The sequence below is a fragment of the Penicillium nucicola genome (genome assembly GCF_028828085.1).
Source record: "Penicillium nucicola strain IBT 29836 chromosome Unknown utg000010l, whole genome shotgun sequence".
Taxonomy (NCBI): Eukaryota; Fungi; Ascomycota; class Eurotiomycetes; order Eurotiales; family Aspergillaceae; genus Penicillium; species Penicillium nucicola.
The window spans coordinates 3,175,035-3,201,606 of record NW_026643134.1 but is presented as its reverse complement, the minus strand read 5'-3'; the positions used below and the strand labels follow the sequence as shown (position 1 = coordinate 3,201,606).

Here is a 26,572-nt window from a genome sequence, read left to right as displayed (position 1 = left end):
CGCCCTTTTCGCCCTTTCGGCTCCGATACAGGGCCTAAGCCTAAAACCCTTAACTTCGACACTTTTTTTCTCCCTACGTGGCTTCAGCCAGCCCAGTCTTGAGGGGATAGTCCTTAGCGTGCCTTGTAATTATAGATCTTGGGTTCTTTTTTGGCTTTTTTGGGCTTTTTGCTTTCGTATTTTCGGTTTTCTTTCCACATGGTTGGCACCTGCATGCCATTCCCTCCCTTTCCCTTTCCCTCTCTCTCTCTCTGTTTTTTTTTTCTCGCTTATCCCCTTTCGATCTGACCTGTTTTCTCTGGTCATTTCGCATCCGAGAGATTCTTTAGATTCCCCGCCACCCGTCAAGCCAGAAAGAAGGCTGCGCCATCCCTCGAACCATGCGATGCAGCTTGACATTTTTCTCGTGATGTGAACATACATAAACTCCTCTCCGCAGTTGATTTTTTCCCCCTTCCCCACTTGGATTCATCTATATTCCTTTTGCCTCCCTCTTCTTCTCAGTAGCTTCTCTTCTCTTTCTTCCCCAATTCTCCATAATTTGCCACTCGTAAGTCTCAATGTCACCCTGTACTCCCTGTGCTCCCTGTCTTTCGCCCCTCCAACCACTTGTACATCGCTGACCCCGGGTAGTCTCTCTCTCTCGCAGGCACCCCGGTCAGCCTTATGACGGTAACCAGTCTGGTGATGCAAAACCGTCGGAGTAAAGTCTCTGGAAAGCCACCCCTGCGACTTCCTATCATCGCCCCCAAGGAAGACTTATTTGCAGATGCCTTTAACAAGGCTGAGAAGAGTCTGATCGCGCCACCGCGGATCCGCCTGCCTCCGCGATCTCGAACGGGTTGCTGGTAAGTCCAATTGATGTCAACGGCTGATGAATACCTGGCTCATGCGAATTGATTTGTTTAGGACATGCCGAGTGAGTGATTCTGTGATTCTATGATTCTTTGCCCGATAGTCCGTTAATCTTGGAATTGTTGGTTTGCAGAGTCGAAAGGGTGAGTGGCTCATTTCTCATCCCGCTGAGGATTCCGCTGACATTCCGCTAGTCAAATGTGATGAAGGACACCCGCAATGTAATGTATGCATTCCTCGGGCTCCTTGCAATCCCACAATTTACTGACAATGGACTAGCAATGTACTCGTCTGGGCCATACTTGCGATTATCGCCCTCGATTGGCCTTTCGCGATGATACCCCTCGTATCATGGGCCGAATGGCCGATGTGAAGACCGACGGTCATGTGGTTTGGGATCGTAAGCAGCCTCCGTCCATGTTGGGAAGGCTATACTAACCACGTAGTAGTCACCTCCCCCAATTCTATGGATGAGAGGACCGAGTATTTCTCTCTAGGGGACTCTCTGCCTCCCTTTTCGCGCCTCACTTCAGACGAAGAACGGGAAAAGAAAGCAGAAGCCTTTAGTCCTGGCACGTACCATGTGGTGATGACACCTGACAGTTTCTCGTCGCTGCCAGAGTATGCAGAAGACCCAAATGAGAAATCTAGATCCAAGGCTTCGAGCGATTGTAGGAGCTCTGTGGCCAACAGCCCGACCAGTGCTGCCAAGAGTGAATGCAGTGGGCGCAGCGACGATCCCAATGTGGTGATCTTGAAGACTTTTGAAGATGTCACTCGGCGTTCGCCCAATGGCAAAATGTCCAGAATCTCCCCGACTTCGGAGATCTCAGATCCATTCTGTGCTTTATCGCTATCCCCGATCATGCCTTCCCTCCCTTCGCCATCGGTGAAGCTGGAGAATATGACCTACTTGAACCTTGACCAACAAAGTCAAGATTCGACCCTCTTCTCCCATTTCCGCCATGTCGTATGGAGGCAACTGTTTCCCCACGACCACAGACTTGATGACTCGTACGGATCTGACAGTCATTTCATGACCCTCAGTGTGGATTTCCTCGAGCAGGAAGCCACCCATTTCCCTCCTGTGGGTATATCGAGCTCCAATGGTTAGACCGATGATACTAACATTGGTCAGCTCTCCCACGCTATGATGGCTATTTCAGCCCTTAGTCTCTCCCACAGCGGCACAGGTCACAATGTCGATGCGCTACAGTACTACCAACAAGCTTTCCCATCGCTTCAAGTCAGCCTACGGAACAACGACGACCTAGTTTCTGATGGGCTCTTCCTAACCCATTTCTTACTACTCATCTACGAGGTAAGACAACTTCGCGTGCCTCACGCTTTGCGCCTACTAACATTACCATAGATCGCGGCTGCTGAGCCTCACGGTTCAAATCTATGGTCCCATCACATCTCACGTCTCCTCCACATTGCCTTCCTCCGTCGCTCAAAGTACGGCCAGGAACCATATCCCTTCATCCTATGGTGGGTATGCCACATTGACCTCTACGCCCTGCTTAGTGGAGCAGGAACTGGAGAGTTTGTACGCGCGGTCATCGACCATCAGATGCTCCCTGGGTCCGATTCCCTTCTCTACCCTACAGCCCCAGAGGGTTACAGTGTGATCTACTCTGATGAGCATGATAGCTTGCCGGTCATCATGCGCCTTTACCATGATACCTTCCGGTTGGCCGCTCAACTTGGATTCTTGGCCACGCAACTTCGCCACGACAAACAAAACCTACCGTTCGCCGAGTTTGACCAGCGAGCCCAAGAGATTGCCGATCTACGCCAGGCCTTTGGGAGATTGTGGGAGGCACCCGACGTTGCCTTTTTGCACCAGCACCAAGACAATCTCCCACGACGGTCTCGGGAGATTCTGCAGCAGGTCAGCTTTCCTGATCTTATCCTACTCTTGTACTTCAAAACTAACCTGTCTCTAGTCGGCAACACTTTATCATGCTTCTCAGCTGTTCTCCTACAGCAGCATGTGGCCCGGGCAACGGGTTGAATCGGAATTCTCAGCAGATGGGGATATTGATCACCATGCGACAGAAATTTTGCGCCTCGCTGAGAAGACTACACACACTCGGCGAGCCGACCGTCACTTCCTGGTTTTCCCCTTGTTCTTGGCGGGTGCTACCGCATCTGCCAGTGGTCTCAAGATGATGGCGATGGAGTTGATGACGAGTATGGAGGATGAGGAAGATGGCATGGGACGCAATGCGGCAACCACCCGTGCCATTCTTCAGATCGTGTATGAGCGACAGTTGGAGCGACTCATGCGCGTGGGTCACACATTTGATGTGGATTGGTCCGACTTAATGACCCAGGAAGGGCTTCAGATGGTGAATTTCGGATTTTGATGTTGCAAGGCATCGGCGCATTGGGTGGCATTGTATTTTGATATATGTTTAGCATGATTGACGATTAAGTGTATGTATAGAAACGAAGAATCCATGGTCAAAGATCTCGGGCCGACCCCCGACCCAGTAAACTCCATTCTGCATTTGTAGATCTCTCATTCGATCTTTGTTTTCCCATGTAAACCAAGCCCTAAAGACAACTTCATAGGGCCGAGTTATCCAGGCCTCAAGGCAGCAACTTGTGACAATTCTCATCACCTGCGGGGTCAGCGTCTCGCCCGAACTTGGCGCCTACAGCGACACCATTTCCCCCTGAATCTCATTTCATTCTCTTTTCTTTTCTTTTTTTCAAGATGAAGAACTCGAGTGTGTAATCTCCGATCCTCTGACCCCGCATTTACGCCTCTGCGATCTTCGTGCTTATCTCCGTAATTGAACATCTTCTGCGATTCTGGTCTTCTGCGGTTTCGACTTATCCCCGCCATGAATCCTGGCGAGAGTCGCGCCCTTCACCCCGAGGAGCTTTTCCTCAACGACTCCCCTGGCAGACAAGAGTCGCCCGTCATCGGCCCTCTGCGCATCAACAAACGAGACTCGTCATCTCCAGCATCGGCAGCGGGATCCAGCCCCCCACCGAATGCCCCGCTGCCTTACCCTGATGATCGACCAAGACCTCAGATACGGACCGCGAGTTCGAATGAGAGATATCCCGATAATGTGAGATATGGGTCTCCGCCAGCTGGTTCTGGGTCAGTGAGCCCCAACGAATATCCCTCAGCTCTACGTCCGCGGGACGGTCGTGAGCCTCGGGTCGCGACTCTGGCCGAGCGGCGTGGTGCTGCCCCGAAGCCATTACCCGAATCCCCGGGTCCAGATGCGCCAGACCGTGAGGCTCTAGCAGCTAGACCTTACCCCCGGCCGCCTGCTGGCCCAGTGCCTGGTCCCCCGGCAGAGGCTTCTACAAATGCGAATCAATATGACTATCGCCAACAATACTACCCGCCGCCCTCTCGGCAGAGTTCGGTGGCTAGGCCTCCATCCAGCATGCAGCCTGCTCAAGGCTCGATCAATCGAATCAGTTCTACTGCCTCGACCTCCACAACTCGTGCCCAACGGGGTTCTCCGCCGCCACCAGAGACTCCCGTCGTCGGGCCTGGCCAGCAGCCTGGGTCTGATATCGAAGCTCGCTATGCGGCAGCTGGTATTGCGGGCACAGGAACTCTCGCGGGTATTTCATCATACAATTCTGCAGCTCAAAGGCGAGCGGAGCAGTACTTTGGGCAGCAGCCGACTTTCCAGCAGCCTCCACAGCCACGGCCATGGACCCCAACCGAGCAGCCTGGATCTCAGCCGCATGGACCTCCTACTGTTTACCAAGGTGCAGAGGTTGTGAGCGAGGACAGCCATCCAGCTACTTCTCACCCTGGCCAGTACAGCAGTCCCCCTCCCCAGTCTCACCCAGGACAGTATAGCAGCCCACCCCCTCAGACCCATTCCGGTCAATACAGCAGCCCCCATCCCCAACCCCAGTCAAGCCAATACAGTGGCTCGCCATCCCAGCCACATCCAGCATCTGTGCAGCCGCAGCAGCAAGAGCAGCCGGAGAGACCTGACAATGCTCTGGAGCAAGATATGGACCGAATGCGCCTCAGTTCTTCGCCTCCTCCTGCCTACTCAAGTGTCTCTGGTCCTGGAGCTTCAACTGGATATCCTAACGATAAACAGAGCGGGGCGGGCGGCCGCCGCCGCCGCCGGAACTGCAATGGCACACCCTGCCTTGTCAAATCAGCATCCTGCTCTTGCGAATGCGCCTTCACCTGCACCGACAGCCTCTACACAAGATCATCCCGCATTTGCAAATGACCCAAGGCAGCAGCAGGTGGGACAGTCCCCGCAAGCTTCTGTTGCGAGTGATTTGTCTGGCTTCCATCAACAGACAGCTCAACTTACTTCTCCTGGTCCCGCTGGTCCAACTCCAGCGTCTCCGCCGCCTCTTCCAGAAGGGTGGATTGCCCACATGGACCCCGGCTCTGGACAATATTATTATATCCATTTGCCTACGCAGTCAACACAATGGGAGTTTCCCAAGGGACCTACACCACTGAACCTCAATGAGACACCCTTGTCTCCGGTTGGGAGTGTTTACAGCGCTCATCCGCTGGCTTCTCCCGGCCTTTCAGCTTTCGGGAAGCCTCTTGCATCACCAGGTGTACCTTTGACCCCTGGCTTTGAGAGTTTGCAGTCTCCTATGTCCGGATTCTCCGGGCCCCCTCCCAGCAGCGGCATGGACTTATACAAAACCACCCCTACAAATGGTGTCTACTTTGGTCCTTACCTGCGTTATACCAATATGGATATTGAGCGAGGGGTCTGGCTGGGATCAATTCTTCTCGTAACAGATGCCGCACAGCCACCTACGATCCACATGCACCAGAGTGTGGATCTGTCTCCGAACCCACGACAGCTCAAGGCAAATAATATTGCCGCTCATCAGCGGTGGACATTCTACAAGTATGAGATTGACTTGCAGATGGACGACGCGGGTCCAGCAAAGTGGACTTATGCAATCACCTCACACTTGGGCTGCACACGCTACGAGTTCCTTGTCGCCGGTAGACATGAAACTAACTGGCGGTTCATTGCCACCTCTGGAAATGACTTCTCGCTGAACGTCAATGCCAATGAGCGTGCTCGCCTGGGTGGTGTTGGATTCATGTGGAAAGATATTATGCAAAAGCACAGCGAGATTGGTGGATTCCATACTCAATTATGCTTAGGTGGTCAGATCTATGCAGACCGCATGTGGAAGGAAATCCCATCTCTCAAGCAGTGGCTCACTCTCAGTGGCAAGGAAGCTAGGAAGAATGCACCATGGACCGCAGCCAACGAACAGGATGTCTCTCATGCGTACTTCCACTACTATACCAGCCACTTTGACCAACCCTACATGAGGGAGTCGTTTGCGCAAATTCCCTACATCTGCCAAATCGATGACCATGATATGTAAGTCGGTCGTAACATCCTGAATTAACATCACTAATATGGCCACAGCTTTGATGGTTTTGGTTCTTATCCTGAGCACATGCAGTTCTCAAATATGTTCAAAAACATTGGCCGCATTGGTATCGAGATGTATCTTCTCTTCCAGCACCATACAACTCTTGACATACTCCGAAATGTGAACAACGACATGGATCTCTTCACTATCACTGGCACTGGCTGGCACTTTGTGAAATACTTGGGCCCAGGCGTCGTCGTCGTCGGCCCCGATTGTCGCTCGGAACGAAACCCCCATCAGGTCATGGCTGGTCCCACGTACCAGGGTCTCTTCCCAAAGATTGCAATGCTGCCTGCCAGCGTGCAGCACTGCCTCTGGATGATTTCTGTGCCGCTAATCTATCCTCGACTAGAAACTGCAGAACATATTGCCCAGACTGTCGCCACAGGGAAGCGCGCAGTCACCGGTGCATACAATGTTCTTGGCAAGGTGACCAGCTCAGTGGCCGGCGTTGTAGGTGCCAAGGACTTTGTAGGATCAGGATTCGACTCAGTGAAGAGGGCTGTAGGCAAATCCGGACTCATGGGTGGCATTCTCAGCCCCTTCGGTGAGTTCGATCTCATGGATGAGTTGCGCGATCAGTGGACGCACGAATCAAAGGTATGTTCCCACGCATCTTCTTTAAACTCAGAGGCTTGCTTGGACTAACACCATGCAGGATCTCGAACGGACTTACCTGATCCGTACACTTCAGGGCATCGCACACCAAAAGTCTCTGCGTATGACTTTCCTCTCTGGTGCAGTAAACGTCTGCGGCGCAGGTCTCGTACACGACCCTTCCCAGCCTTCAGACCACAAGACCATGTATCAACTTATCGCTTCGCCTGTGGTCAACACCCCGCCCCCATCCTATATCATCAAGCTCCTGCACAGTCACAGCAAGCCACTATATGTTCCTGCCAATGGCCATCGATCATCGGCTCAACCAAGCGATACCAAGGAAGACATGATGGAGATTTTCCAGACAGATGTCAATGGCCAAGCCCGTGAGTATCGCAAGCTCATGGCCCGCCGTAATTATGTCGCGATTGTCGCCTACGATCCGGAGTCTGTCAACCCTACGTATGGCGATGGCTCACGAGGCTCTAAGAGCAAGCTGAGTCTTGCAGCTGATTTCATGGTCCAGGGCGAAGGTGCCTATGGGACTGTAGTCAAGTTTGGTCCTGTGATCGTGCCGAGTTTGGAGCATGGTCGGTGATGATCATGCTGAGATCTGGATATCCTCCTTCCCGCACAGCACTCTGTTCCCTTCCTTGTTTCATAGTTAAATTGGCTTCTGGCGTATCGAATTTCTGCTCTTCTGTTTCATGCCTTTCTAGCTTTTTTGTTTCATGTGGTAACGATACAAATTTGCATACTGTTTTAACATTAGACTTCGATTTTGGTGGATTTGGAATGATGGTTGCTGAGTTATTATCAAACTGAATTGCCATTATAATGGTGGTCGTTATAAACAAAATAGGGTATAAGTTAGTGTTCTAAGACAAAACAGCCCATCAACCAGTGGGGTCACCCCCAGGAACGCATAAACCAATTCTCCAGAAATAGTCACGATGGGCATAAAACAATTCCCAGAGTCGATATTTTGCCGGTATAAGGGACCAGTCCCAATGCAGGGGTAATAGCCTGTCCTTGGGAGGATTTTTCTTACAGTGGGCAGTATTTTGGCCCTCCGACGACCCGAGGGCAACCTGCTCACTGGATTCAGAAGTATGATGCCTCGTATTAATTTGACAGGGTTCCACGCTGGATATGAGCAGCTCAACGGGAATTTTAACGTCGTGATAAATTTCCCGCAGAATACCAGGCGTTTCTGACCCAGCAATACACTTTGGGTCATAATGGCCCACGCACAGGTGTACATCCTCAAGAGACGGGGGAAGATCGGGCTTCGAAATGAAGATCTCGCCTGCATGGGGCCTATATCCCCACTCTTGTAACGGGAGAAGAGGGACCGGGTCATCAACATGAGTGATACGACGAACCCGATTTTCGTCCTGAGATAAACTCTTATTTGAGTTTGTGGGTTGCAGGTCAAATATTTCATCAAAGAACTGTGCAAAGTCTGCATTTCCAAGCATCGGCTCACCGAATGTCGTTACTAGCGGGTCCCAGCCCTTCAAGCGCATCTCGAGACCTGCTAGTGCCGCCACGGCTCCCCCGAGCGAGTGGCCAACCAAAGTCATTTCGTAGTCAGGGTATTTCTGCATTGCGGCTGAAACGTGTGGCAGGATTAGTGACCGGGTATCAAGCCACGAGGTCATAAATCCAGCATGAACTGTGCAGTTTTCACAACGTAGCCCTGACGGTCTGGGCGATTGGGTTTCATTTATCTTGCTGTCATCACCAGGGTATGGGACGTATGCTTGGGGATATGCAGAGAGATCGATAATCGTGTTTGTTATTGAGTAAGTACCCCTGAATGCGACAATAATACGTTTCGGTGAGGGGGGATGCGAGATTGCAACATATCCGCACGAGTCAGAGAGAAGAACGCCGGTATTCCAGGTCTATTAGGGGGTATATGTTAATCCTCAGGTTATGATCTGCGGAGTCCTGGATATCCATGAGAACTCACAGCTACCAGCTCAAAGTCTGGAAACTCGACACAGTGACTCAAGCACTGAAATGGCTGTTGAACTCCAGTAGTGCCAACACAATAGGATATGTCCACTAAACGAGATAACTCCTCGAGAGAGTTGAAAAGATCGCCAGACACATGTCTAGTCTCCTGCTCAGCTGTAACAAGCCTCAATAAATACAGCAGTAGGAGTGAGAAAATACTGCTCGCCATGGTCAAGCATGATTGAGGTGTGGAAGACAACAGAAGTCGTGTGATGTGGAGAACGCTAGAATCCGGGGTAACCTCATTATGTCATCACATCTCTTGGCTTACATTACGTGAGGCAGGATTGAATGAATGTCATGTGCTTAAACTTCTACTCGGAATTGGATACTATGTGCATACTATCGCTGGAACACTGGCATAAGGTTCGTTTGTCGAATTCATGCTGACCAGACCACAACACGACCGTCGACACCGCTTGCTATATCGCTATTAGTAATGGGAATTGATTTCACACGGAGGATCTCTTACTGCTGAAGGATCCGACAGCCCCGTTGGCCTCCTCATGAACCCGGATGGTGTTCACGGTGTTCTGGTGAGTGGATTTGAGCTTAGTGTCCGCTTGGGTCTGGCCCTTGAGATCCATTTGTCGGAACATGTTCAAGGCAGATTCCTCGCGGGCACCTCCGGCATCACCTGCCTTGTTCTCAAGAGAACCTGCAAGTTGCCATCCATTCTCATCGCCGCGGAATCGGAACGGCTCACAGTCCTGTATTCAACGGTTAGCACAAGTGGTAAGGTATCGGAAACAGAGGGACTGACATGACCAGCTGCGATGATTTCAGTCTCGCCGTTCCAAATGAGGCTGTTCAGGGGCAGCAATCGAGTGGAGATATTCAACATCGCCCGTGGGGGCTGCTCTGGTGCACTGGGGTATACCACAGTCACGCTGCTGTCATGTCCGGTGAAGGCGAGGGCATTGCCACTAGGGGAGAATGCCACACCCTGGATCCATCCAGCTGAGTCGTTCAAAAATTCACCACAGATTGTGTTAAATGGGAGGCGCTCTCCCCATGCGCTGGGTTCCGGGCGAGTATCAATTCCTTTGATGAAGCTCGAGAAGACTCGCGCGTGAGAGTCGGTAGATCCAGCTGCCAACAAAACAGAGTTCGGGTGCCATGCGAGGGTGGTGATAGTACTGCGAATGGGCTTCTTCAGGTGTTTCGAGATCCACCAGTCATTCTCCTCCTCGAAATAACAGACTGCAATCACTCGAGCGCCAGAACCAACGGCAAACTTCTGTTCCGAAGGGGACCAGCGCACAAAGGTGGCGGCACGGTTGATCCGCAGAAGTACCAGAGTGGGTTTCCAGCCTTCGGGGGTCTTTTCCCAAACGTAGGCGTTACGGTCTAATAGAACAGTCAATGTTTATTAGTAGAACCGACAAGTATCTGATCAAAACGAACCTTGCGAGCATGTGACAATTCGACCACTCTTAGGAGCAATGTCAACGCTGGTAACAGTCTTTTCGTGGCCCTTGAGTTCATCACTCAATGTAAACTTGTTGCCTGACGACTGGTAGAGCTCCACATTGTTCTCCCGGGCGACAGCAAGTGTTTGCTTATCAGAGGAGAACGAGTGGTCTGCAATTGGTGCATGGAAGAGGTGGTGAACTTGAGGAGTGGCCATGTTGGATAACAAAATACGACAGGAGGAGCTCTCTACCGTCGAGTCGTGGATTGTGTACTTGCGGGATGCGGGAATGGGGGAGGGGAGCTGATGACGCCTGGGGTTGGTTAGGTAATAACATCACATGACCACAAGCTGCTTTCCAAGGTTTCAAATCCTCAATTGGCATTCCCGACACAGAGCAATTGAATTGTCTTCCCCGCAGGTGATTCTATCTGCTACTTTTTTGTGTGAGACCCGTGGTATTTCTTTCAGCCCATCCAATTCAAACATGGCCTCAAAAGCATTGCCTTCCCGTGGAGGCCCTGAAGGCAAGACTGTTGCGACTGGTCCTCCAAACCAAACGTGAGCTTCCGTTGAAGATAATTAAGCATCGCTTGGCTCTAGGGACTAACACTATACCAGACTCTACTGCACCAATCTGCCTGATAAGCTCCACAAGCATGATCTCAGATCGTCTCTCTACACCCTATTCTCTACGTACGGCACCGTCCTCGACGTTGTGGCCCTGAAGACCGTTCAAATGCGAGGTCAGGCCCATATTGTTTTCAAGGATATTCAAGCTAGTACTCAGGCGCTACGGTCTCTGCAGGGATTTGACTTCTTCGGGAAACAAATGGTATGCATTCTGTCCTGCTATCATTGCGAAACCTTTATACTCATTTTTTTTGTCTAGAAAATCGTCTATGCCAAAGGACCATCCCATGTCATTGCAAAGCTTCGCGGCACCTTTGTTGGAGTCAATCCTGCACCAGTCCCAGTCTCAACCGATCTACAGAAGTCCATATTCAGTGGTCCACCCGGTAGCCTCCCTCAACGACCCCCGACTGATGCCACGGTCGAGGGACAGGGAGTGAAGCGCGCGCGTGAGGAAGAAAGTGATGAGGAAGCCCCTATGGATGAAGACAGCGATGTGCCCATGGAAGCTTCCTCGGATGAAGACTAGGTGTTTCCGCTCTCACCTTTATTTGGTCAGCCAATTGGAGGCGCCCTTGAGGTCTCCTTGTACTGCATTCGATTTTATTTTCAGCACTTGCACCATGGTCTGGCACCATCTAAGCAAAAAGCTCGCGTGGGATGTGCAGGTTCACGCAATGGCCCACCAGACCGAGCCAGATGAGTAGGTATGACCTAGGAGTGACACTCTGTGCATCTGCGATATGCGCCATGGCATCGGCCGTGTTGCATGGGTGGACAAAAAATGCCGGGGCGCCAGAGTCTGGATGGTACTGCATGAAGACATGAGCTTTTGTCACAAGGTTGGAGCTTGCACCTACACCCATACTAATTCCACCCATGACCCCTACACTCCTCATTTCTTGTCTGTACTGTTCTGGCACCACATATTGGTAGACGGCGTCGAGTCCGAGCGGACCTTGATTGTGCCACCTCGGGCTGAAGTACAAGACGGGGACCTGATATGTGGGGGATAACAGGATGTCATAATCTACCTGTAAACTGGGCTTGGAGATGCGAACGAGAGCTTCCTGCGGTGACGGATTAGGACTAAGCATCCCTTGAGGGGCTGGCATCTGCAGACCGGATCGTCTTCCTGTTCAACTGTATCTTCTGTGGCTTGCATCGGTACATTAATACATTGTGTGATTCTGAGGCCCGTCCCTAGCTATTCAGAGTCAGTTGGTCCGCATTCTACCATCACTATTGCAGTATTCCTAGTGTCCTGATTGTGCCAATAGTGCCAATAGTGCTTCCAGTAGCAACAACTAGCTCGACCAAGACACTCTCCATTTGGGGGAGGATAGATACCATTATGATGAGTCCAGCTGAGGAAGAGCCGAGCGCCTGACATGCATGATCAAACTCGGACTGCGTTAGGAAAGGGAAGTGGGAGCACATCTGAATGCGGTGAAGTGTAAGTGAAAGCGAATGCGGTGAAGATGAAAACAGAACAAAGCGGATTGTGGTGAGTACCTGGTACCTGACGGTTGGGTGGTGTGATGCTAGGGATGAGGTGTAGTGGGTACCCCCGCTTGCGGGAATCGTATTGTGTCTATCGTTTCGTCGCCATTTGCCCTTTTCCCCCGTTTCCCTTTCCTTTTTCTTCTTCTCAATCTCTTCTTCCTTGTTCCTTGCTCTGCATGCAGACGGTGGATCCCTTGACATGGCGTTTTCGTCTTTGTTAGTTGCATGATGTCTTTTCCTTTTCTTATTGTTTTCTCTCTCTCCCCTTGAAACCCTAGTGTCAGTCCCTGCTCGATTGGTTTTTGGGGGTTTTGTCTTCTTGTCTTTTCTTTTCATTTCTTTTTTGGTCAGTAATCTTTAATGTATGTGAATCTTCTCAAATCCTGCTTTTGGGGAATACTTTGAGACCCTCCCAATCCCACCACCTCCGTCGCTGCAGTCCAACCATTTACTGGAGTATCACCCAATCTGAAACACGGGTCTGTCCCGCATCCCCCGGAAACCCATCAACCACCAATCGCTCGCTCAATTGCAAACCCAGCGGGTGCACGAGCTTGAAGCTCGGATTAATCTGCGGCGTGGCTTGACGTCAACAGTCCGGGGATCTAATCTGGAGACTCCATCTGAGCATATCTGAGCCAGGCCATCCCTCGTGCGGGGGGACAGTGCTCGCCATCAAAGCCCCTCGCAATTGTATATCACTCCCAGTCTGGAGCACATTGGAGTCCACCTTCTGAATCATGGGCAACACTCAATCAAGACCTCAAAATGACACGCGCCGCTCTAACCGACTTTCAAAGCCTCTAAGCAAGAAGTATAACACCTTTCAAACTTCCTCTCAACATCTCCGGTCAGAGTCAGATTCATCGCAGGCCTCGGGACTGATTGGATGGCAAAATCCTTGGGTTGGATACAATATCTCCAACACACCCGTGGGAAATCGAATTTCTCATACGAAGAAAGCCGAGATCCCTCCTACTCTGTTTGAGGCAGAGCCATGCGAGGAAAGCCCAACGGGTGAAATTGCGGCTTCCGCAGATGACCAGGCCCCCGAGACGTGTCAAGATCGCCCAAGTCTTTCGACAACGGGTCCTAGGAGAGCCTCATATCAGCCTGGAACTCCAGACGTATCTCCTCAGTTCTTGCCGGTGTATGACCAGCCAAGAAGGGCCAATTCAATCCAGACCCCTCTTCAAATACAGAATAGTGTGGTTCTTGAGAAAAACGATGCGACCTCTTCTAACACGCATTTTCTGGTTGGCAACCAACGATTCTCATTGACGCGTCGACGTTCGCTTCTGACCCGACCCGGGGTTGCTACGAGACGCACAACGGGCGCGATCCGTCGCGTTCCATCACCGATTGGAGAGCCAATCGACGACCCAAGTGAGTCGGATGTCTTGCAGTGGCCGTTGCCCTCAACTCAGAAAACGCGTGTCCCATCCCCAACACGGCCGACCAGTCCAACGGATGCCCGATATACTCAACTCGGAGCTCTCAAGCTCGGATCTTTGAGAGTGGTCAATGGGTCAGCATCTCCGTGCCCCAGCGAACGCATTTCTTTGGATGGGCCTGGACTCGGACTAAAGAATATTGAAGTCGTGGGCCCTCTCAGAAGATCTACGCTGGAGATCCCTTCCTTGCCTGATTTGAAGAAATCTGATGATGTTCCCGGCAGTCCTTTCTCATTTGAAAAGTCACCCACCATCACCGTACATCCACGAAATAAGGCCTTGTTCCCTGGAGACCCAGATGATGAAGCCATCGCTCTTTGTGATGATAGGAGAGTCCCATTGGAGAAAGGAACTTTGGAGGGCCTTGCTCGAAGTACGTCCAGGTCCCTCAACAAATCAGACAGTGGTTACAGCTCTGCCACTTCCGTTCACTCTATTCAGCGAAGCCGGACTCGGGGATCCGTCGATTCACAAACTTCTGGCTCGTGTGGCGGAGATAGCTCAAAGAATGTTTGGATCTCCAGTGTGCCGGCCTCCAATCGACCAGGTGATGTTATGCAGCGTCACTTGAGTCTCGAGCAAACACCCGAGCTCTACCCACAGCTGCTCCCAGCCTCTCACCGATGGTACGATTCAAGCAACCCGACTCCTGTCGTTCACACACGTTATCGTAGATCAACATTATGTGCGCCCCGCTTCACGGAATACTCTTCGCCATATGAGACAAATCTCGAAGCAAAGCCTGCCGTGGATTCCCAGTGTTTCTCTATACCCCAATCCCAACAGGACCTTACTCGCGGTCCTTTCTACGACGATCAATCTTCTGTGAGCACGCTTGATGTCATATCCGTCACTGGCTCTTCCACCACAATGGACACAAGCCTAACTCGCCAAAATACGATCTCTGGAAATAAGGAACGACTCCACAGGTCAGCCTCCGCTTATCACATTAACGATCATAACAACGCATTTGTTAGTCGGCGTTCTCGATCCAGAAGTCAGGGGGGAGTCGTATCTGGAGACTACGACCGGGCATTGAAGCTCCCCCGCTGCCCACAATCCTGTCCCCGGACTTCTTACCAGACGGAATCGATGCCGAATTGGCTGACTCTGAGCCAATCCGAGGCCGGCCTCGAAGTCGGAGCCACGATTACCGCCGCTGTCGGTTAACGAAATCACGCCCTCAGTCCGATGTTCATATGACGACCTCTCCTTTTGCGCTATATTGATTTATTGTTTTGTTCTGAGTTTATATTGGGATTGACAAAAGTTCTGGAGTTGACATGTGGAGTTCAGGGTGGGCATACATGTCTTAGGTATACCCCGTTTGAAATTGGAAATGGAGCGAAGATCATAATACTTGGCGTTCCACACCGGATCTATGGTTTTTTGTTTTTTGTTTTTGTTTTTTTTTTCTTATATTTAGGCGCACGATTTATCTCGCAATGCCGGCATTTTCTTGGATACTTGATCAAAGTCAAACGTAGCTTAATACGTCCTGCAGATGCACTGGCACCCAAGATTCAATCTCATCCATTGCATTGAGCATGTGAGTAAGGCCCTTGTATAGATGCAGTGCAAATGGTGTAGCGCGAATCAAGCAAGGGGGTTGTACTTGGGCATTGCATATCCTGCGTCAATGTGGCTTGGGCTTTTACATGGACAGATTTGATAGTGCGAAATCAAAAGAATTAATACCAGTCATTATAATACACACAGTATAAGCGCCTCCAAAGCTAAAACAATTCTGTCCAATCTTCCTTCCCAGCCATCTCGTATCACAGGATGCGTATCTTCTTCGTCTGAGGAAGAGCCTGTTTTGGCACCACAACTGACAAAACTCCATTCTTCAAGCTTGCTCGAACAGAATCCTGATCAACGCGGGCAGTAAAGCTAAACGTGCGCTGGAATTCGCCGGTAGGACGCTCTGAAGCCCAGAAATGGGCCGGAGAAGGCTGGGCCTTTTCATGGGACGAAGCGGTGTCGGAAGTGGCGATCGACTCTGCGTCTTCATCTTCGACTGTAGGCTGGTGCCATCCCGGGGATGGGCTGCGACTCGGAGTCGAGTCTTCCTTGCTGTATCTGCGCTCGGTGTGGCCGTGGATGACTAGCGTGTGCGGATCCGTAAATTCAATCTCGATGTTGCTTTGATCTACACCAGGGAGCTCGCCGTCTAGATGGTAGCTGCCGTCTAGTTCTCGCACGTCAAATGCCGGTGTAAAGGTACGTGGCTGGGCTTTCTGACAACCCTCATAGTCGTCAAGCAGTTGGAAGAGGGGCGAGCAGCCGGTGTGCGAGTAAAAAGCCATTTGGAGATTGGAGTTGATTGAAGTTGATATGAATAGATTATCTTTCTGAATGATTCTGTATCCATCTGGTGGGTTGTCTTGTGTTTTATAGATATGCCCAAGTTTATACCAGGCTTATAGTCCGGAATCATCCAGAATCCCGTGGCGCACTCTGCCACCCGCCACGAACTTCAGGAATCATCCACTGACAAATTCACTTGCAAGTAGAATGTTCCAAAGCTCTGAATGTTGTGATTGCTAATTCTTTCAATGATTTCTAATATGTGTGATCTGCGGTTGTAATGTTAAGGTTGTGGTGGCAAAGACTTCAGAGATCAGACAGTGTATAATACAAAGAACACCAGTGAGGCATCACCACCACCACTAGTTGTTATCTTAGATGTTAACCCAGCAAGTCTATGTCACATATTTGCTACAAAGGCGTCGAGGACGCTCCACAGACAGGCAGTATGCTGGCCCGTCAAAAGTGGTGTCTGGCCTCAACATCAGATCCTGATGATTGAGTCAGCAAAGATCAGAGATGAGAATCATGACGAGAAACATACGGAGTAGTAACGCTTAGGTTTCATCGGATGTTGCGGATTCCCGGGGAAGCATACATCTCGAGCTGTCGATGGCCTTTGCGGAGGAGATATTCCACCGTGCTAAAGTCCTTTTTGCTCACCGAAATATGTTTTTGAAACTCCGCCCTATATCCCGCGTTAGATAAGAGATATCCGCCGGGAAAAGAGAAGCTTACCGGGCATGCGTTTTGAAGTTAGGCCTTGATTCCTGGAAGAATGATCAGAGGAGATCCAGAGATTGGAGGTGTATAGAGATAGAAACAAAGATACATAGAATCATACGTACCAGAGGCTTATTTCGAATTTCACGTAGACATTTTCGGTATAGACTTAGGACGTCTCTTTGAAGACCGGAGAGTCGAGCCATTTGCGAGGATGGAGAGAGGAAAGGTCCCGTTTCCCGGCGAGGACCTTTCCCGACCCCCGAGATATTACATCAATTACACTCCCCCCCCCCCCCCCATTTCTTACTCTCTTACTCTCTTTCCAACTACAATGTCTACCTTTACAGTAAGTATCAATGATAAATTCAAGTGCCGTGCATCCTGTGCTAATTGACTCTAGCATCTTGTTCGGTTCCTGGCCAAGGATGGCCAGGTATATTATGGAGATGCTCTTCTTCCTTCGGGAGTGAGCGACATTGCCAAAGCCACCAAGGCAAAAGTCATTCAGGGTGATATATTTGGCCAATATCGAATCACCGACCAAGTGGCAGAAATCAAGTTGCTCCTTTCGCCTTTGGCTCGTAAGGATATTGGAACAGTCCGCTGCCTGGGACTCAACTACGAGCAGCATGCTAAAGAGTCAAATATGCCTATTCCCAAGTATCCAATTTTGTTTTTCAAGCCTGTGACTTCAATTTCTGCACCGGGGGATGATATTCCTGTTCCTCTGATTGCCCAGGAAGGTGAGGGCCTGGATTACGAGTGTGAGTTGGTCATTGTCATCGGGAAAGAGGCCAACAACATCTCCGAAGATAATGCCCTGGACTATGTTTTGGGCTATGCGGTTGGCAATGATGTTTCCCATCGAGATTGGCAGATCAAACGGGGTGGAGGACAGTGGGGATTGGGCAAGGGCTTTGATGGATGGGCGCCCTTTGGCCCTGGAATTGTTTCTTCCAACGTCATTGCGGACCCCAATGCTCTGCATATCTCCACCAAGCTAAATGGGCAGACAGTCCAATCCTCTTCAACCAAGGACATGATCTTTGGTGTAGCGAAGACGGTAGCCTTTTTATCCCAAGGCACCACGCTCCAGCCGGGGGATCTCATCTTTACCGGAACGTAAGTAAACCCCAGCCCATGATTGAGAGCATTAGGTTTGACTGTTTGATAGACCACAAGGTGTCGGGATGGGCCGTAAGCCTGCGCTGTGGTTGAAAGATGGTGATCAAGTCGAGGTTTCTCTCGAGGGTGTGGGTTCCTGCATCAACCGCGTGGTGTTTGAGAAGCCCAGGTCGAAGTTGTAAGCCTTCCGCGGTGTCGAAGGGTCCCGGAGGCGTAATTTTGATAGGTATACAGGCAGACCTACTCGTGTGGTTTAAGTCATCACAGAAGTTTTGGCTGTTTGATTATTGGACAAGTAGAAAATCCGGGTGTATTCGTGTAAATATCATATCTAAACAGTCTGGGCGCCATATCCCTTGATTCTCTCGGCAAACGCCCAGCTCTGACCCTGGATCTGCTCATCCTCTTTCAGGTCAATTCCATCTTTGGTGATCACGGCTATCGAATACTTGTCGAGACTTCGAGCATCACGGTAAAACAAGACCTTCAAGCACTCCTTCAAAGCCGCCACAGCATCCTCCTGGCTAACTTCCTCAAGAGGTGTACCCTCCGGGAACTTGCGACGCAAGATCGGGACGGCAAGGTGAGCTCCAAAGCCTGTAGCCAGATGAGGAGCAGAGAATGTTGTTCCCAACAAATCTGCCGAGCTGAGGAATGGCTCTCCTTCTCCATCGAAGCCTGCAACAAGGACATGGTTCCACAGCGGGTTGAACTCGGAGCGTCGTTTGTAGAACACTTTAGCCAGGTACGTGTGCAAGTTCTTGGCATTGAGCATGTTGCCATGAGTTGAGTAGTTCTCTTTGATATCCATCGATTCGAGCAGACGGTCGAGGTATTGCATGTCGGAAACGTCACCGCCAAATCCCACCATGGCCTTGTCGCCAAATGAACGTAGACGCTTGACATCTGAGAAACGAGCCAGGGATCCGTAGGACGCTGAATATCCAGAAAGCGTATCAAGTTAGATTATGCCGCAGAGAAGAACAAGAACGCCGCAAGGGAAGATGCATACCCAGGTTATCGGTAGCTAAAGCAACACCGCCATTGAACTTGACACCCACCACTGACGTTCCAGTTACAGCAGGAGATGAGGTGTGAGCCTTTGGACCCGAAGTCTGCAAATATGAATGATCGTAGGCGCCGTAGACATCGTTTCTGGGCTGTCGACATCATTAGCGGAGAGCAAGGTCTCGGGAGATTTGCGTCACTTACTCGGCCCCAGGCTTCAGGGAAGTGGTTCATGATGAAAATGAATAAGTAGAGACGTATTCTAGGAGATTAAAGCGTAGAGGCAAAGGGTTGACGAGGACGATGAATAGTACAGGGCGATGACGGTGGAGAGCTCAGTAGGCAGTCGAGCTGACGGAGAGCTTCTAGCTGACTAAGATTCCCGTTCCACCTGGGCAACTTTGAAACTGCCAGGGTTGGTCAAGTTGATTGATGTTTACTATTTATCAAATGAACTAGGCTAACATAGTAATCTTTTCTATGTAGAAATACTTTATGGGATATGGAGTGGTGCAATATATGTAGTTCAACATCTGAGTCTAATAACAAAAGAGATGCTCGTATTCGCTTGCATCTAAGCCCCAAGAACCACGGATGATCACCGCGACGACTTTCTCAGTCTCCTTTGCTTTCATGTTGACCAAGTCAAATAATACTCATGTCTTCGTCAAGTCCAGCAGCGTCAGTTGCATCTGAACCCCCCACCGAAACTTCAGGTCCTTCTCACTCATATGATGTTTTCAAGTCGCTGCTCCATCGGCACTATCGCATCGACTCTCTAGACGGAATACCGCTCTTCTACGCGGATATTTCATTATTGAGTCGAAACAAGCCCGACCTTACCCTTCACGCTGGTGCTAGCAACCAAGAACAAATTGTGGCTGTGTCTAATTTTCTGAAGTTTTCGGGTGACTACAAACTAGGCCTCGGAGACCCCAACAATGTGAGCAGTATCCAGTGGGAGGACATGACCAAAGAGAATATGCGGAGTTCAAAATATCGCTTTGAAATGGCCGTACCATGTGAGCTAATCCAATCGCCGGGAGTAAGACGGTCTTTTCTTTGGAAGCGAACACGCAGCATTGGCGTCGATGACTCGACACCGTCCAAATGGACCAGGCAAAACTATAAGCTATTGGATGAGCACTCAAGTCAGGTGCTGGCCGTTTTTTCTGGAACCAAGAGACCGGGCAAGTGTGGGACAATCCAAATCAGAGTGGAATACGGCGAAGAATTCGATCGAATGGTCTTGATTTCTTGTTTGAGCTTGTATGAGAAAGCAAGAAGGCGCAACCACAGAGGAGCAGCAGGTGGCGGTGGAGGGGGTTGAATGGGAGCTGTGTGCTGGAGCTGTGCGGTAAAATGGGACAGAGGTGACATTTCGTCCATGTCAGTTTCCTCAGCAGTACACAATTCCTCAAAGAGTGATGCGTATCAAGGCCCAGTCCTTTCTTTGCAAGCAAAAAAAGATAGTATCAAGTCAATATAGATCAGTACTGCTTCTTGGGCGACATAAAAGCATAGTTTTCCTTCGGGCAATTGATACACCGTATCATTGAGCGTTTAGAACTTTGAGCTTATATCTTTAATCCCATTCTGGGTTCAGACAATGATTCGCCACGGCCGTTCCATGTTTTGACAGGGTATGTATGGATACACACAAATTATTTGGGTTGGATAGAATCTTGAGAAGGGGATTGTTTTTAGCCTGGGCTTGAACATATTGGACCTTCTTCGCGACCATGCGATCAAGCAGAGCCAGAGACAAAGTCAAGAGAGCTTCGTTGGCCCGATGACTTTTGCTCTTCCACCTTTTGTCGAAATGTCTGCTGGGTGTTGAGAAGCTCCTCCTTGAATCCCCATCTTGGTAGACTAGAGATATCCCACAAGTCAAGCGGTAGCGAAGTGTCATACTGGCATTTCTCATTGATGCCAGCATGGTTCATCATCTTCATCAGTAGGCTGGGGTTCTTGAGTGATGAGGAACTGGCAAGTTTCGTGTTGAAGTGTACACCCTGCTTTTTGAGCGAGAGGAAATGCTCAAATTTCGCATTCGCGGCTGCATCGGGAGATCCAGGGGGCGAGGGTGGTATGTCTAGATTAGGAACCGGTGGAAGCGTGAGGTCTTGAATGAGAACTCTTGAATCCAGGAAAGGAGATGAGGCTTTTGTCGTTATGTGCGCACTCCCTGCATCGGGTGCCTGGTCAATTGACTCGGGACCAAGAACGGGCCCATTCGGGACCGGTTCTGTGGTATTGATAATGACCTTGGACACTGGCTCTTCGTCGGGCGACTCAATTGGACCTCGACGGAAGTCAGTGTCAATGCGATGAATATGGACTTGGACGCAATGAGCTTACCCTGGTCTGTTGATGTTGTTGCGACTAAAGGCTCCTTGGTATGCTATTAGATCAACGAAAAGTCAACACATGTGGGTTTCAAGCAATCAAGAACCGGACCAGTCATACCTGTAGTTGAGATGATTGTCTGTTAAGCTCAGCCTCATCTTCACTGCTGCTCTCATATGCACCGAGACCAAGCATGGTGTATCGGCTAGCTAGAGGACAAACAGTGAAACCTGACGTGCAAGACAAGAAGATGTAAAAATGTACAGCTTTTCCAAACGGAATACGTACTGGCTTATTTGGTAACGAGATGTTGAACCCATAAGCTACTTGACATTAGCCCGGGGGAGCTTGAGGTCCTTACATAAGCGGGAGGCAGCTACCGCATCGCGTCAGACACCCAGACAGCTTCCAACCTACCACGAACTACTTCAACTGTGAAATTCTTTCCCAATATCTTCTCTATCCTTTCGTTTCAAAGACTCTTGTGATACGCATTTGATCAAGCACCCCCTCTACCAAGATGACGTCGTTTATGGGTCACCAGTCTCGTGGTGAGACCATCGGATTCTCCTTCTCTGAGCCAACAACTGCTCCTGTCAAGCAACACTCCTTCTACCCGTACGGAATCAGTCTATCAGACCTCACTTGCACTTTGACTAATATTATATGTTCTAGTTACACTGACAATGGCGGTTCTACCCTGGGCATCACCGGCTCCGACTTTGCCATTCTCGCCGGCGATACTCGCTCCACGTCCGGATACAATATCAATTCCCGCATGGTTCCCAAGGTTTTCAAGATTGGCGGTGATGACGAAACCGGTGAAGGTGCTCAGATTCTACTCTCTGTCGTCGGGTTTGCCGCAGACGGTAATGCCCTCAAGGAAAGGCTAGACACGATGGTGAAGATGTACAAGTATCAACACGGCAAATCCATGTCGGTCGGAGCATGTGCACAAAGATTGTCGACAATTCTCTACGAGAAGCGGTTCTTCCCCTACTACGTACATGCCATCCTAGCCGGATTGGACGAAGAGGGCAAGGGAGCGTTGTACAGTTACGACCCGGTTGGCTCGTACGAGAGAGAGCAGTGCCGTGCTGCTGGCGCAGCATCGAGCTTGATCATGCCGTTCCTGGACAACCAAGTCAATTTCAAGAACCAATACATCCCTGGAAGTGGAGAGGGACATGCACTGGAACCTAAGAAGGCCGAGCCTCTTCCCAAGGATACGGTGAAGCAACTTGTACGAGACGCATTTACAAGTGCTGTCGAGAGACATATCGAGGTCGGTGATGGCTTGCAAATGTTGATTATTACCCGGGATGGGATTGAGGAGGTGTTCCACCCTTTGAAGCAGGATTAGAGTGCAAGAAATGATGACCACATGGCCTGCTATCAGGTATTTGGGCTTTTTAACTACTTGAACACGAATATAATTGGAATGACTAGAAATTTTGATGGGACTCATATTTTTGTATGTCATCATGTCTAACATCATGGATTCTCAAAAGAGAAAAAAAAGTCGTAAACCCTCATGCTCCTGTATAACGCCCACACCATGCCGAGTGATATGAGATGCCTCATAATATCAGAATCGTTCCTTCATGCGCGAGGCAACGGTTCGGAGATTGCCATAAACCTTACCCTGTTACATGTTAGAATTTCCCATCAATGCACTTGTGCGTTTATAACTTACCGGAGGGCTACCCAAAATCAAGCTGACGATTGCCTCTCGGGCGATATGGATGTTCTTGAATCCGCCCAAGATGTGGATCTTTTGATCGGCGAGTACCACTCGTGTTCGACTAGCGTTTTCGATGGCAAATTTGGTCTTTCCATCCTTGCCTGCAATACGACCAATAGCGCGGCCGAGATGCTCTCCGTTGAGCGTCTTGACATCCTTGATTTCAAATGTTTCAATGTATAGATCGTCCAGTCGAAGAAGCGCAATCGCATCATCAATATCAAAGCCAAGAGCAAAGGCCTTCACGAAATCTGCGCCCTTCTGTAGAGCACCCACATCGTTGGTGAATTTCGAGGTTCGCAATTCCACTGCGCGGCTTTTGATGTTCATTCGCACTTGCAGCTTCAAGTGTTCCACTATGGGAGGGCAAATCTTGGTCCAGTTCGCTTTGAGTGGTGTCATCCGATGAGGAGGGACAGGCACCTTTCGTGTCTCGATGCGATACGCAGTGGCAACGTCCTTTGCAGGAGTAAAGACAGGGCGACCTTCCTCGTCGATGCGCATTTCATTATCATCGGTAGAGTCGACCACGGGGTTGATCACATCAGTCGAAGCGTGTGCATCAATCAAGATCTCATCACCCTGGTCTATTGAAGGTCAGCTACGAAGGCAACGTCAGAGATTAAATAACACAAACCATAAGAGACATTTCCAGGTTGTAAACCTGAAGCTTCAGGCTGGCGAAGGGCTGTGGGTGCCGACATGGTGTGACTGAAGCAACTTTTTTGCTGTTATCGCAAAATTTATCAGTCCCCCTCCCGGAAAAATGAGTGTGGGCGGAGTGGAAATTTTTGATGCAAACCAAACAAACTCGGGGCAATGATTTCATTTGGCTCTTCCAAGCTTCCCTTCCCGTCAACAAGTCTCTCGGTTCTTTTGCGAGAGCTCGGTTTTCAGGTTCCTTGATTTCATATTTCATTCCAGGATGTGAAGGCAAGATATGTCTGCTAATCTGGGACGCCGGCTGTACGCCCACATCTGGGAAACAGCAAATCCATTCCTTGGCATCCGAATAAATCGCATATCCGAGACCTCTACAAGTAAACTTTTCGACTTCATTTCAAGTCGCCCCCGAATCTCATCACATCCACGGAATACAACCCATATCACGAAAAGATTTGCTTCCGGTGGATGCTTCGTCCTCGGTATCTCACCCACTCCCACTGCAGTGGAAACTACTACAGCACGCATCATCCCCTCTCATAAACTTGCCGCCCAGTATGTTTGGAACCGCAGCATACATACTTCCAATCACCCCCAGCGTGGTACTAGGCTGTCTAAAGATACCCAAGGACAGAACCAACAAGATCTTCAAAATGTCAGCAATAATAGCAAGGATGTATCTACAATCAAGGAAACACACCAAGACCCTCAACAGCCGACATCCAATCGCCATCTGATGGATCGTTTCTCTCATATGCCCCATTTACACCGACCATCAAAGGAAGAGCTTCTGGCCGCAGCGACTGGGTTCTGGTCACGGTTGAAAGTACGATTCAAGTGGTTTTCTATACGAAGTGTGCGTCCTTTCAGTCTCGATGAGATGACCGCGCTCTTTTCATGGGTCCTACTCGGTCATATTGTCTGGGTTGTTGTAGGAACTACAACTTTCTTCTCGCTTCTGATTCTGGCGATCAACACAGTTTTTGCCCAGGGTATGTCATTTTTCACTGGTCAGTTTTCGTTTTGATCACTAATGAGTTTTCTACAGAGACTCTGGCAGGATGGGTAGGCAATTATCTCACCAAATCTTCTGGAGTGAAAGTTGTCTTCGAATCTGCAATAGTCCCCAAGTGGAGAAATGGGGTCATCACATTCAAGAATGTGTTTGTGTCAAAGCGGCCGGGACAAGGCACAGGTCATGTCAGTAAAGGTTCGTCGAAGACTGCTGCTGCTGCTGCTGCTGCTCGAGGTGAAACCGGGCACGAAGATCCGCAGCTCGTCTCCGATGAGGAGGAGGACACGAACTATACCCAATTCGATTTGTCAATTGAGACTGTCAATGTGACCCTCTCATTCACCAAGTGGCTTAATGGTAAAGGTCCACTTCGTGACGTCGAGGTGAAAGGCATACGGGGTGTTGTTGACCGCCGACATGTTTACTGGCCGGAGGAGGACTTGGACCCCAAGTCCTACCGGCATGAGCATAATCCCGGTGACTTCGAAATTGACTCATTCAAAATGGATGACCTTCTTGTTACCATCTATCAGCCTGACAACTTCCGGCCATTCTCTGTTAGCATCTTCTCTTGTGATCTTCCGCAGTTGCGGAAACAATGGATCTTTTATGACTTTCTTTCTGCCAACATGATGTCCGGGTCCTATGACAACTCTTTGTTCACAATCCACGCTCGCCAGAGCCATGGCTTTACGGGCACCAGGTCGGATGACGGAGCAGAGCGAGATGGCAAATCAAGCCCATGGAAGAAGCATAACAGAATACGCGTCGACGGACTCAATGTTGATCATCTCAATCGTGGTGTTCAGGGACCTTTTTCTTGGATTCACGAGGGGACTGTGGACATTGTAGCCGATATTATGTTCCCTGCGGAGAACAATGAGAGCTTGGCCAAGGTAATGGCTGATTTCTATGATCGATTAGAGGCAACTGTGATATCCAACCGTTATCCGGAGCCTCTGTCGTCAAGTCCTACTCATGAATCTGAAAATGAGGACCGCCGTTTCTTGGTTATGGATTTGCGTGTGCATTTGAATAATGTTCGGGCTGTGGTGCCTATTTTCACTCGAGATCTTTCATACATAAACAACGCCCTTATCCGGCCTATTGTTGCTTATATCAACTCGAAGCGGACATTCATTCCGATCAACTGTCGTCTAGTCAAGCGCGTTGGAGATTTTGATGGAAGCTGGACTATCTTTGATAGTAGTCTGATGGACGACCTTTCAGCTGCGGTGAGTGCTTTCCCTTTCAATCCGTGTGATCTCAGTACTAATGGGCTTGTAGACTTACGATGCGTTTGCTCGTGATGTTGTGGACGACCAAGCTCGAAAGCGACGATTCAAGAAGGTTGGATTTTGGTCTCTTCAGTTGGCTGCTCAGGCACTTTTTATGGGTATGGCTGGCAACATTGCCTAACTGTAACAACATATGTCATTTCATTTGATGGGCGTTCTTGGGGTTCTGTATTATCACTATGTCTGCATTTGTAGGAGCCAGGGAATCTACATACCTATCTATCAACTACTTTCTACTTTTTGAAAGTGGCTTTGTGTCTTTAGTACGCATAGCATAGTGCAATTCACGTTAGATACTTGTCACTCTCCTACCTTATATGCATAGGTGTTGTTTTCTCCTATTTTCTATTGAAAAACACACATGACCGGGTCTTCTATTCTCCGATTCATTCATAGTAGGTAATAAATACCCTTCAT

General features: G+C 49.8%; 14 protein-coding genes across 14 annotated transcripts; 7 read left to right on the top strand and 7 right to left on the bottom strand.

Moving 5' to 3' along the window:
* Nucleotides 1-687: 687 nt before the first annotated feature.
* On the top strand, nt 688-3,227 carry N7511_009765 (uncharacterized protein; the record flags this gene model as incomplete). Its single annotated transcript, XM_057132142.1, has 9 exons — nt 688-848; nt 959-998; nt 1,050-1,076; nt 1,135-1,255; nt 1,305-1,476; nt 1,531-1,942; nt 1,994-2,176; nt 2,228-2,749; nt 2,805-3,227. The coding sequence occupies 9 exons, from the start codon at nt 688-690 to the stop codon at nt 3,225-3,227; spliced, it is 2,061 nt and encodes a 686-aa protein (XP_056980130.1).
* A 483-nt stretch (nt 3,228-3,710) lies between these two features.
* N7511_009764 (WW domain protein) lies at nt 3,711-7,483 on the top strand (the record flags this gene model as incomplete). Its single annotated transcript, XM_057132141.1, has 4 exons — nt 3,711-4,905; nt 4,955-6,230; nt 6,279-6,885; nt 6,944-7,483. The coding sequence occupies 4 exons, from the start codon at nt 3,711-3,713 to the stop codon at nt 7,481-7,483; spliced, it is 3,618 nt and encodes a 1,205-aa protein (XP_056980129.1).
* A 298-nt stretch (nt 7,484-7,781) lies between these two features.
* N7511_009763 (lipase family protein) lies at nt 7,782-9,079 on the bottom strand (the record flags this gene model as incomplete). The annotated part of the gene is made up of 2 exons (XM_057132140.1): nt 7,782-8,795; nt 8,864-9,079. The coding sequence occupies 2 exons, from the start codon at nt 9,077-9,079 to the stop codon at nt 7,782-7,784; spliced, it is 1,230 nt and encodes a 409-aa protein (XP_056980128.1).
* A 212-nt stretch (nt 9,080-9,291) lies between these two features.
* On the bottom strand, nt 9,292-10,540 carry N7511_009762 (WD40 repeat domain-containing protein; the record flags this gene model as incomplete). Its single annotated transcript, XM_057132139.1, has 4 exons — nt 9,292-9,332; nt 9,383-9,620; nt 9,674-10,260; nt 10,318-10,540. The coding sequence occupies 4 exons, from the start codon at nt 10,538-10,540 to the stop codon at nt 9,292-9,294; spliced, it is 1,089 nt and encodes a 362-aa protein (XP_056980127.1).
* Nucleotides 10,541-10,811: 271 nt separating this feature from the next.
* N7511_009761 (U2 snRNP complex subunit MSL1) lies at nt 10,812-11,486 on the top strand (the record flags this gene model as incomplete). The annotated part of the gene is made up of 3 exons (XM_057132138.1): nt 10,812-10,885; nt 10,946-11,159; nt 11,217-11,486. 3 exons carry the CDS (start codon nt 10,812-10,814, stop codon nt 11,484-11,486), a joined length of 558 nt encoding a protein of 185 aa, XP_056980126.1.
* Nucleotides 11,487-11,595: 109 nt separating this feature from the next.
* Nucleotides 11,596-12,072, bottom strand: N7511_009760 (ATG3/ATG10 family protein; the record flags this gene model as incomplete). Its single annotated transcript, XM_057132137.1, has 1 exon — nt 11,596-12,072. The coding sequence occupies one exon, from the start codon at nt 12,070-12,072 to the stop codon at nt 11,596-11,598; it is 477 nt and encodes a 158-aa protein (XP_056980125.1).
* Nucleotides 12,073-13,203: 1,131 nt separating this feature from the next.
* On the top strand, nt 13,204-15,087 carry N7511_009759 (uncharacterized protein; the record flags this gene model as incomplete). The annotated part of the gene is made up of 1 exon (XM_057132136.1): nt 13,204-15,087. The coding sequence occupies one exon, from the start codon at nt 13,204-13,206 to the stop codon at nt 15,085-15,087; it is 1,884 nt and encodes a 627-aa protein (XP_056980124.1).
* A 608-nt stretch (nt 15,088-15,695) lies between these two features.
* Nucleotides 15,696-16,226, bottom strand: N7511_009758 (Hsp20/alpha crystallin family protein; the record flags this gene model as incomplete). The annotated part of the gene is made up of 1 exon (XM_057132135.1): nt 15,696-16,226. One exon carries the CDS (start codon nt 16,224-16,226, stop codon nt 15,696-15,698), a length of 531 nt encoding a protein of 176 aa, XP_056980123.1.
* Nucleotides 16,227-17,284: 1,058 nt separating this feature from the next.
* N7511_009757 (fumarylacetoacetate hydrolase family protein) lies at nt 17,285-18,260 on the top strand (the record flags this gene model as incomplete). Its single annotated transcript, XM_057132134.1, has 3 exons — nt 17,285-17,299; nt 17,354-18,075; nt 18,128-18,260. 3 exons carry the CDS (start codon nt 17,285-17,287, stop codon nt 18,258-18,260), a joined length of 870 nt encoding a protein of 289 aa, XP_056980122.1.
* A 149-nt stretch (nt 18,261-18,409) lies between these two features.
* On the bottom strand, nt 18,410-19,320 carry pre4 (proteasome core particle subunit beta 7; the record flags this gene model as incomplete). The annotated part of the gene is made up of 3 exons (XM_057132133.1): nt 18,410-19,014; nt 19,091-19,238; nt 19,291-19,320. The coding sequence occupies 3 exons, from the start codon at nt 19,318-19,320 to the stop codon at nt 18,410-18,412; spliced, it is 783 nt and encodes a 260-aa protein (XP_056980121.1).
* Nucleotides 19,321-20,834: 1,514 nt separating this feature from the next.
* N7511_009755 (HCNGP domain-containing protein) lies at nt 20,835-21,630 on the bottom strand (the record flags this gene model as incomplete). The annotated part of the gene is made up of 3 exons (XM_057132132.1): nt 20,835-21,391; nt 21,448-21,490; nt 21,556-21,630. 3 exons carry the CDS (start codon nt 21,628-21,630, stop codon nt 20,835-20,837), a joined length of 675 nt encoding a protein of 224 aa, XP_056980120.1.
* Nucleotides 21,631-21,955: 325 nt separating this feature from the next.
* On the top strand, nt 21,956-22,798 carry prs3 (proteasome core particle subunit beta 6; the record flags this gene model as incomplete). Its single annotated transcript, XM_057132131.1, has 2 exons — nt 21,956-22,053; nt 22,111-22,798. 2 exons carry the CDS (start codon nt 21,956-21,958, stop codon nt 22,796-22,798), a joined length of 786 nt encoding a protein of 261 aa, XP_056980119.1.
* Nucleotides 22,799-23,023: 225 nt separating this feature from the next.
* Nucleotides 23,024-23,883, bottom strand: N7511_009753 (pre-rRNA-processing protein PNO1; the record flags this gene model as incomplete). Its single annotated transcript, XM_057132130.1, has 3 exons — nt 23,024-23,080; nt 23,132-23,766; nt 23,817-23,883. 3 exons carry the CDS (start codon nt 23,881-23,883, stop codon nt 23,024-23,026), a joined length of 759 nt encoding a protein of 252 aa, XP_056980118.1.
* A 695-nt stretch (nt 23,884-24,578) lies between these two features.
* On the top strand, nt 24,579-26,276 carry N7511_009752 (mitochondrial distribution and morphology protein; the record flags this gene model as incomplete). The annotated part of the gene is made up of 3 exons (XM_057132129.1): nt 24,579-24,834; nt 24,891-26,092; nt 26,145-26,276. The coding sequence occupies 3 exons, from the start codon at nt 24,579-24,581 to the stop codon at nt 26,274-26,276; spliced, it is 1,590 nt and encodes a 529-aa protein (XP_056980117.1).
* Between the last annotated feature and the right edge of the window lie 296 nt (nt 26,277-26,572).